Source organism: Buceros rhinoceros, unplaced genomic scaffold, assembly GCF_000710305.1.
Source record: "Buceros rhinoceros silvestris isolate BGI_N320 unplaced genomic scaffold, ASM71030v1 scaffold9966, whole genome shotgun sequence".
NCBI classification, from domain to species: Eukaryota; Metazoa; Chordata; class Aves; order Bucerotiformes; family Bucerotidae; genus Buceros; species Buceros rhinoceros.
The window spans coordinates 1-10,130 of record NW_010419302.1 but is presented as its reverse complement, the minus strand read 5'-3'; the positions used below and the strand labels follow the sequence as shown (position 1 = coordinate 10,130).

General features: G+C 40.4%; 1 protein-coding gene across 1 annotated transcript; it reads left to right on the top strand.

Annotated features, from left to right (window-relative positions):
• Positions 1 to 987: 987 nt before the first annotated feature.
• On the top strand, positions 988 to 6,662 carry DYNLT3 (dynein, light chain, Tctex-type 3). The gene is made up of 4 exons (XM_010138860.1): positions 988 to 1,029; positions 3,012 to 3,135; positions 4,121 to 4,198; positions 6,081 to 6,662. The coding sequence occupies exons 1-4, from the start codon at positions 988 to 990 to the stop codon at positions 6,155 to 6,157; spliced, it is 321 nt and encodes a 106-aa protein (XP_010137162.1). The 3' UTR covers positions 6,158 to 6,662.
• Positions 6,663 to 10,130: the final 3,468 nt, after the last annotated feature.

Genomic DNA, 10,130 nt, shown 5'->3' with positions numbered 1-10,130 from the left:
CTGTCCTTCGGGCGCTCCCGGGGCCCGGGCAGCACCTGTGGGCCCTCCCCGGGGCGGAGCGGGGTTTCCTGGTTCGGGCTGGGGGCTGGCGCAGCTCTCCGCCGGCCTGGGGCTTCAGCTCTATCGGCCTGCGCCAGTTCTGGGAGCTAAAAGTGCCTGCAGGGGAGCGTGGAAGCGGTGTTCGGAGGTGCTGTCGTCGGTCTGCGGCCATTTTTCTTCTGTCACCCTTGGGGACAAAAATAACAAGTAGTGCTGGGCTCGCTCTGCGCTGCAGGCAGACCCCCGCCAGCCAGAACGGGGGAGCCTGTCCCTTCCCGGGGGGGGCTTATTTCGCTCTCTAGATAGCAGTTTTCGTTTAAAAAAAAAAAATCAAACAAACCAAAAACCTCCTAGGTTTCTCTCTGTGCCCAAGTGTTTGAAATTGATGGATGTGAAAAGGCACATGGCGCAATGGCCGTGTTTCCTTTGGAAAATAGAAGGCACTAAAACTTGCGAACTTTTTCTCACTTAAGCAAGTTACTCGGGTGAGCTAATAGCTATGGAAACCAGTCTTTCCGATAGCAAGGTTGTGAAACCTTGTGTTACCACTGGGCAGCAGGATTAGTAAACCCGTTACTCCAGCAGAAACCTGGATTAAGATTCAGAGGAAAAGATTTGTCATTTAATTTTTTATCTTGGAGAATATTCCCATGACAAGCATAGACAGTAGAGGAACTTAATCTTTACAGAGAGTGTAAATTGAACCTCTTTGCAAGGTCACTGAGGCCCAAGATGTTTTGACCCGCTCAAATGTGACTAGCAAAACCATACTACATAAACTATGTATGGTGCTGGGGAAAAAAGGGTAAGATTTTAGAAATGTACTAACAGACTACACAATGCAAGTAACCAGACAAGGATCACTACATGTTACTTAGAGTAAAACTGCATCATTTGTTTACTTTTCTATCAATCAGAACTAATAATAATAATAAATTTTTATTTCAGATGATCTTCAATGCTGATGAGGCCCACAACATAGTTAAGGAGGTGGGTTTTAGCTAACAGCTGTACTTCAAAGAAATTCTTTACCTTATGCGGCACTATAGCGAAAGCAGTTCCTTTCATTGGCCATCCCAGAAAAATTCAGTCCCATACGCTGTACTTCAAAGAAATTCTTTACCTTATGCTGCACTATAGCAAAAGCAGTTCCTTTCGTTGGCCATCCCAGATAAATTCAGTCCCATATGAAAGTATTATGTCAAGTAAAGACAGAGTTTCATTTGGGGCTGCTTTAAGCTTCTTCTAATTGCTGTCTGCAACTACCTGAAGATGAGAAGGTAGATGAGAGAAGATACAGACAGAATTTTGCCTTACAGTGGAAAGACAAAGGACAGCAGTCGCAAGTTGCAAGGGAAACTCACTCTGACTTGTTATTTTTTTCCCCTTTGTCCAGCTAGAGATTAGTTAATCACTAGAGAAGTCACAGGGAGAGGTTGTGGAGTCTCCATCCTTAGAGATTTTTAAAACTTGACTGGACAAGGCCTTGAGCAATGTGATCGGACTTGTAAGTTAGCCTTGGCTTGAGCAGGAGGTTGCACTGCATCAGCTCCTAATTCTAGCAATGCTTTTGAAAAACAGTTTTTACAAAAAAGAACAGGCTGAAAGTGACTAGCCTGATGGTCTAAATCAAATACCTCCTGACTGGAAAGTGATCAATGAAGAGCCTGTGGCGTATAGACGCTGTCAGGTTTTGCAGGGAAATAGCATTTTGAATCAGGAATCCCTAGAGGCGCTCTGCAGTTTCTTTCCCACCTGCCCTGGAAGGAAGGGAAAGGGCTGCACTTTTAGAACGGCTCCAGTACACAACAACAAGCTCTTGGATGTCAGATAAATGACAATTCAACCCTTTATATAACCGTCCCTGCCTTGAAAGGCCAAATACGGTGTGACAGAGTCTCCAGACGCTGGGAGTGAAGCCAAGCGTTTCTCCCTCCAATTGAAAGCTTAACCAGAGCTGAGGAGCTCTAGCACCGGGTACATCTCTGGTAGGGCCAAAATCCCTGAGGGATCATCTTGTCTCTCTTCTGTCTTCTATTCTGTTTTGGAATGTTTGTTTCTGTTGAATCCTTTGTTCAGCTTTATACACTGTGATCGGGACTAATTGGGCTCTTCAAGATCTGGGGCACAAGTTTCTCACCCAGCCTGTTAGTGGTCAGTGGTGGTCCGTGCATGGAATTAATTTTACTGAGTCAGAGGAGAACATAGTTTTATTTCACTTAACCTTTCCAGGCGTGCATTTCTTAACCTGATTTCTCAAATTTAAGAAGTATCCATTAGCACATAATTCATTTCTTAAGAGTAGAGAATGCAGTTTAGGAGTTACAGTCAGAGAAGGCTTTCTGTTCACTCATTTTAAGTTCAATCAAGGGTTGCCAATCTGTAGCTGTGGAAGAACACACAATTTTCAAGCAGTTCAGATATTTCTTGTGCTGCTAGTTATGAGCCTTGAGTGTCTCTCATATCTTCCTCATCTTTTCAGCTGGAGTATGCATCTCACTATTGCTGCTCTAGCTCTGAAGATTTTGGTATATTGCTCGCAGACTCTGAAAGGCTGGCCAGCCCAAGCTGACATTATTGGTCTGAGTAATACCATTTCTATTACAGTAGCTTCTGAAAGCCAACCTGGAGTTGGCAGTCATTAGGAGCAGTGGGATGTGTTAGTATCTTCACCGATAAATGGATCCGTTCACTTGACTTGGTACTTAAAGCATATGGATAAGGTCTTCCCTACAAGAAATGTTCAGTCAGGGTCTCATTTTTCTCCATATAGTAACATGGTTAATAAGTACTAAAAATAAGTTTCTGGGAAGGCTCGTTTTACTTCCCATTCAGCAACTGATACCCAATGAGCTCAAGTGATTTAAAGTACTCCAATTGCCAGATAAAATTCCTCAGATTATGCAAGACATTTTAAGCCTCTATGTTTTTGAAGTATGTTTAATGTCACTATTCTTTTTCCTCTGTTTTAGTGCATAGAAAGCGTTTTAGGCAAGGCAGATTATAATCACAACAAAGTCAACCAGTGGACTGCTGCTATAGTAGAACAGTCGCTGACACATCTGGTAAAACTTGGAAAAACATACAAGTACATCGGTAAGTACAAGCAGATATAATTTTACCACCTACAGTCCCAGCAGATAATTGCTGAAAGGTTAATTCAAATGCAATGCTATATTCCATAGAAAGTTTTAAACTGTAAACAAAGAAGAGCAGATACCTGAACTCTTCCATTGTACAGATTTTAGTAATAGCTGTGATAAAACCGTGGAAGTTTCACCTGGGCTAAGTGTGCTAGCAACACGTCGCACAGAAGATGACATGTTAGAAAGTCTTCTGTGACTGTTAAGCAACCTCAAAACAATTACATAAACTTTTTTGTATCAGTTCAGGAAATAACTGTTTGTCTTAAATAAAATTTTTAGTAGGATTAAGCTTCCTATAAATACAGACATTTGAAAGACTTCAGTCCTGTATGCTGAGTTGTGTCCCATTAGATTTGTATGCATATCCGTAGAAGGAAAATGGAAATAAGCAGAAGCTTAACCTGCTTCGGTCCTTCTGTGAAGTGTTGATGTATTGGCAAGTGATCGCGCTCTCTTCTGTTTTGAAAGTCTTGGTTTCAGACTGTCGCTGTTTTTAAGACCTTTGCAGGTCAGTCTAGAAAGGCTGCACGTCACTGGAGTTTGGTTTCAGAAAGCAGTCAACCAGTACTCTTGGGGAAACAGCTCTCATTAAGTGTAGCTTCTGCTGTACCCGCAGGACAGCACCTGCAGTCCCTTTCTGAGGTGCACATGGCACAAGCCATACCTAAGTAGTTTAAACGATAAAAACCGTAATCCTATTAGCAAGCATTTTGCTAAAGCTGTTGTCTTTACGTGAGTAAAAATAATTGTAACATGAATACTAAGTTAGTGAGGAAAATACTGGCGAGGGGGTTGTTGAAAAAGGTTTTGACTTAGCTGAATGCCACCTGCCAGCCATTTGAAAACGTAATGCAGGCTTGAGTTCAGAAGCAGTGAGTGATTCACCTCTTCTGCTTAAATAATGAGTTTCTTGATTTTGTGACTGTATCTTGCAGTAACCTGTGCGGTGATGCAGAGGAGTGGAGCTGGTCTTCACACAGCAAGCTCATGCTTTTGGGATACCACAACTGATGGTAAGTTTCCTCACTCAAATTAAAAATGTATAGTAAATGTATTGCTTAGTTGTAATAGTTCAGTTGAACTTTTTCAAGGATGATTGTAGAAGCAGTAGCTTCCAGAAGTAGATGCTTGGTTTTAATCCCTGCAGAAATACTTGGTTAGCAGTCAATACCTCCATTAAGATGCATTGCTTTGTAAATTGTGCGAAGCAGGAGTAGAAATGCCTTCATTTTGAAACGAGTCAAAACATTTAAGCCTCATCTGTAACCGTGGAGCAGTTGAAGAAGCAGTAAAACATTGCTTGCACTAAATGCAAGTGCATGGTCCTAAACATACCTGTCTGTCTGCTGTAAAAAACTCCTCTTTGGAGGAGAGCAGAACTTGGTAAAAAGTAGAAATGGTTTGTCTAACAATGTGTGTTTCAGTTGCTTAACATCAGACTGGCTTTGAATGTGTTTTTATTGATTCTAAATTAGTTCTAAATGCATTTTTTTCCCCCAGGTTCAGAGTATCAAAGGGAAATAAGATTAAAATAATCTTATGTCTGTCACAGACTCAGAAAGGTCTTCTTATAAGAGGGCACCAAGATTTAATGTTAAAATAGGGATGGCATTAGAAAGTCAGTTAAGATTAAAAAAAGTTAAAAATGAAGTAAACAAGTACAGTTTGATCTTTGTGTTTCCTTGGCTTGTAAGATATTGATACAATAGAAGAGATAAAACTACATTAGAATGGATTTGATCCAGTCTTTTTGTTCTGAATTCTTGTCTGATTATATTGCTGTCTTGATCTTTGTGTTTCCTTGGCTTGTAAGATATTGATACAATAGAAGAGATAACACTACATTAGAATGGATTTGATCCAGTCTTTTTGTTCTGAATTCTTGTCTGATTATATTGCTGTCGTGGTGTAACCCCAGCCAGCAGCTAAGCACCATGTGGCCACTTGCTCTGCCCTCCTGGTGGGATGCGGAGGAAAATCCGGAAAAAAAAAGTAAAACTCCTGGATTGAGATAAGAACTGTTTAATAATTGAAAAAAAAAACCCCAACAATAATAGTAAATAATAACAAACAACAACAATTGTAATGAAAAGAAATATAACAAAAAGAGGGAAAAATAAAAACCAAGAAAAGGCAAGTGATGCAATTGCTTACCACCCACTGATGGGTGATATCCTCCCCCCGCCAGCTCTCCCTGGTTTGTGTGTGGAACATCCCTTTGGCTAGGCTGGGTCAGCTGTGCTGGCCACGCTCCCTCCCGGCTTCTTCTGCACCTGCTCCCCGGCAGAGCGTGGGAACCTGAGACATCTCTAAGTTAGGATAAGGGCTGCTTTGCAGCAACTCCCCCCGCCAGCTCTCCCTGGTTGGTGTGTGGAACATCCCTTTGGCTAGGCTGGGTCAGCTGTGCTGGCCACGCTCCCTCCCGGCTTCTTCTGCACCTGCTCCCCGGCAGAGCGTGGGAACCTGAGACATCTCTAAGTTAGGATAAGGGCTGCTTTGCAGCAACTAAAACCTCAGTGTGTCATCAACATTATTATCATGCTAAATCCAAAGGCATCTACCAGCTACTAGGAAGAAAATTAACTCTATCCCAGCCAAAACTTGCCAATTTCAGTATGAGATTTTCAAAGATTTTTGCAAGTCCAGCTTTTAAAGAGCGATACTGAAATTGTGTTTTCCTGAAAAGTGTCTTAAGCCTGTTAAGTAGTAAACAATGTACAAGCTGATGGAAATGTTTTGAGAAGGGTAGTCTATTTATAGCCAAAATGACGTAATAGACTTACCTTAAATCATGGCTCAATTATTCATACTAATTTGGCATAATTTACACTGTGATAAAGAGACTTTTGTAAAGACACTGGCATTCTATTTTTATTTTGTAATAATCTCTTCTAGGAACCTGCACGGTGAGATGGGAAAACCGAACAATGAACTGCATTGTCAATGTGTTTGCTGTTGCTATTATCCTGTAGCTGACTGGAAGATAACGATAAGCAACACCAAAGCCTTTAAAAAAACCATCCAAACACATGGCTAAATATTTCAAACCATTATTTGTTTTCGTATGAGGAGCAGACAACAGAACAGAAGTTCTCTACAGAGACCATACAGTCTAAGCCAGTTCTCATACATTAATTATCTGAAAGCTAGCAAAAAATTACAAATATATATATATAAGAGAAAGTGTTAATAATTTCAGTATTCACAAGTATGTTAATGAGAAGATGCCACAAAGATCAATACAATTTATCTCAAAGCTAATATCAAAGATACTTTTTTCAAGAGGAACAAAACACATCAATCAAAGGAAAGGTCGAAGGGCAAGCAAGACCTCTCAGGATTCTGGTGCATTTGGGAACCAATTATGAACACAATTCCGAGTGGAGATACTGTGAACAAGTACTGGTGCTCCATGTTTGATTAAACAAAGCTAACTGTCACATTGAGTGCTGATGCTTGGGAAATTGCATGAGCATCACATTTCAGTCAACCAAGAACATTTACACTGAAATTAAATCTAGTTAAGATTTTTCCCCCGAAGATGGAGGATGACTTCTCTGGGACAAAGGCAGAATATACCTAGTCCTAGTAGAATTCTAACATCTTCGGAATGAAGAACATTATATTTATTACTGATTCAGGGAAACGTGATCAGGCATCAGCCCTTAATTTAGTTTATAAATCTGAAAACATTCTGGAGGTACCTAAATTTGATTTTATTCCACAAATGCAGAATTTGTGACAAGCACTTTACTGATTCCTCATGCAGTAGCCAAGAACTAGGGCAGGAAGACTGGACCCGTGTTACACCAGGTAGGATTAAAGTGTTCAGAGAGAAGGCACACACATTTCTAGAGGCTCTTGTTTGCTTTGAAAGCATTTATTTTAAAGCAACATATCTGTTCTTTATAAGTGTGTTTCCTACGTTCTCTAAGTCTAGAATTGGATCTTAGTCCTACAAAATAATACAGTTAAGTTTTTAAGCACTAAGAATCCCCCTCCTGTAAAGATTTATGCAAGTTCGTAACTTTGCTCATCTGATGAGTCTTAACTTGAAATATTCCACGTGGAAGAAAAACATTTGCACACACAAGTATTTGCTGGATTGGGGCCTACTTTTTTGTTGATTAATGCAAAAATTATATGATGATAAAGAGAAGTATCAATACCAAAAATGCCTAAATGGTTGCTGCCACTAAGTGGCAGCTACATTAAGTTGTTTTCTCAGATGCTGCTTAAGGGTAGAGTTTTTTCTTTATTACTGCATATCTTTGGAAGAGACTGGTAACTACCTAACAGCTACCATGAGGCTGTTTAGGATTTTAACAAATAAGTATTAAAGAACTATTACACAGGGGTTTTTTTGTTTGTTTGTTTTTATATATAACTGAATATTAGGGCATGTAGCAAGTGTCCTGTACGAAGAACAAGCTAAAAACCATCTCACTGCTTAAATAATGTATGCATATAGTTGGTATGAGACTACAGGAGGAACACGTGTACGTGTAATTCACAATACCGTTCAAAATCTCTTGCTTTGCAGACAAGTAGAGTTCCGCTTTTACCTAAGTGCAAGTAAAATTAATACTGTAACGTTGCCTTTGCCTGACAGGCAAGTATAGCGCGAAGATGTGTGTGTGTGTTGTACTGACCTTCACGTGTGCAGTAATTTAACATTATTTGGGTTAGGACAGCAATTTCTGAGCCAGGTGCCAGCACCCAACTAACAGAAATGTGGTAGTTTCACTGGTACTTGGGATCGTGCAAAGTGAAAAAATAAGGGGGGTAGCGCCTGGAAAAAGGTTTTATACGGTCGATACAGTTTAAGAGGGTGAGTAAAATAGCAGTGGCTGTTATCCCCCTTTAATGAGTATTCGGGTGCCATGGTCTGAAGAAATATTTTGAAAAGCCTCTTAAAATCTCATTTGGTATTTTTGCTTTACTTGAAAAGATGTACTGAGTAAGACTTACCAGTTTAATGAGGCTTGGTGAAGGTTCTGCTGCAGAAGAAACCTAGAAAATACTGTTTAGTTATTAAAGACGGCTTCATTTTTCTTTCTACCAAAAAAAAAAAAAAAATAAAGTTTTGCCTTAGTTGTATTTTTGCCTCCTGTTTTTGATCAGTATAAATAGGAACTGAGAAAAATATTTCTCTTAATTTCCCTTATTTTTATACAATAGTGAGTACTTGGGAAGTTTATTGAAGTTGTACATGGATTTAGAGACAAGACCTTGAACCGGCTGGTTCCCAGGCTTAGCCTAATGTCTTACCACCTCTTGTCTACTCAGACCTCTTCTTCTTACTGCTTGTCTTGACAATGCAAGTTAAAGTTTTGTTACTCCAGAAAGGTTATTAAGAAACTCTGGGAGAAGTATTTTCATTCTACATCGTATTCTAGTGAATTTAACTATTTTCCCATCTTTCCTTTCCTCATCTGCTGTGGGTAGAAACAGCCACAACAAATGCTGAACACCATTAGCTGCTTTTTCAAGTAGTTTGTTTTCAGGGATAAAACTACAAATTGCAAAATACAGAAATCCACAGCAATTTCAACAGTATTTTCTATTAATACAGTATTTTCTTAGTTGTTGCAATCAGGGGGTGAGTTATTGTTAACAATGGGGATCTTATTAATGGGGCGGAAGAGTTTGCATTAAGATACTGCCCTTGTATATGGAGCCAGGTGTTCCTACATACGATTTCATTACAAAAGACACATTATTCTTCCCATGCAGATTTTGTTAATCTAAACAGAAAAGTGTGGAAGGGAAGGTAAAGGGGCAGATTCATTATTTCCTCTCCATTGCCTGCCCGATGTCTGTCAGTAACTTGTTACCTTTCTGAGGACTGCCTTCCCAGTATACTCAACTTGATCAATGAAACAAGCCCAAATCTGGGTATGTTCAAAAACACTTCACGGAAGCCGCTGAAATCCTGCCTTGTAGCCTCTTCAGAATTGCGATGTCAGAGCACTGGTAATTTGAATAACACCGTGAAAGAGAGAACATTAACTACTGGTAGCCTATATTCGTTAGTACAATAACTGCCATATAGAGAAAATAGGGTTTTGTTCCAATACGGACAGCAGATCCTGCAATGAACGATGCTTGTCTGATTATGTGGATGTGCCTTGCTGCCTCCTGTACAGTCTCACCAGGTTGTTTTGTTCCCATTTATTTTGAAGAGCTCTGGTATAGGCTGCAAAGGAGGTAAAGACCTGAGCCTTAGATGGACCAAGATTCCTCCAGGAAACCTACAAAGGAGCAGAAGTAACAGAAACGTGTGGCTATACCTTTGCCACTGAATGCAGGTTGACTACGAGCCAACCGCTCTCCCAGAATTACGACATGACCGCCTGAGTGAACCTTCTTGGAGCTCTCCCTGCTAGGCAGTGTGGCTGCATGGTACTGATCTCCACAACCACAGATCAGTGGATCAGCCCAGTTTGAATTCTGCCTGGACAGCAACTGGGCTGCATGCCAGGCAACCCTCCCCTTGAGCAGGAGCGCCTCTCGGTGTTACGAGGCATTAGTAACCTTACATAAGTAAGTTTTAAACAGAACGAATCATTTACTTAGAGTTACAATGTTGTGTGATTTAGTATACTGTTTGCTTAGCTCTACTTAGCACGTGTATCTAGAGTTGCTGAAGCTGCAGGCCACAAGCTGTAAATTTCTACTCAGATTTACTGAACATGCACCTACCTAGTCAAAACAGGGCCTCCAGAACTTGCGTAAATTAGAAGATAGGAAGGCTTCAAGGCTACAGCCGTCAACAGCAGGTGTAACACACAGAACAACAGCTTGGCTGGAGACAGTGAAGAAAGTCAACAAGAAGTCAGAAGATAATTAGACCAGAATAATTTTTCAGACCCAATGAAGAACAAGAAGACCCCAGACCCGAATATTACTATTAGACCAAACTGTCACAAGGGGTGCGTGAAT

What these genes read in the sequence shown, in the direction of transcription:
- DYNLT3 (XM_010138860.1), top strand. Translation starts at nt 988, where the DNA reads ATGATCTTCAATGCTGATGAGGCCCACAACATAGTTAAGGAG. An exon ending in AAAAACATACAAGTACATCG is followed by an intron (nt 3,136 to 4,120) that starts GTAAGTACAAGC and finishes TGTATCTTGCAG; the next exon opens with TAACCTGTGCGGTGATGCAG. An exon ending in TTGGGATACCACAACTGATG is followed by an intron (nt 4,199 to 6,080) that starts GTAAGTTTCCTC and finishes AATCTCTTCTAG; the next exon opens with GAACCTGCACGGTGAGATGG.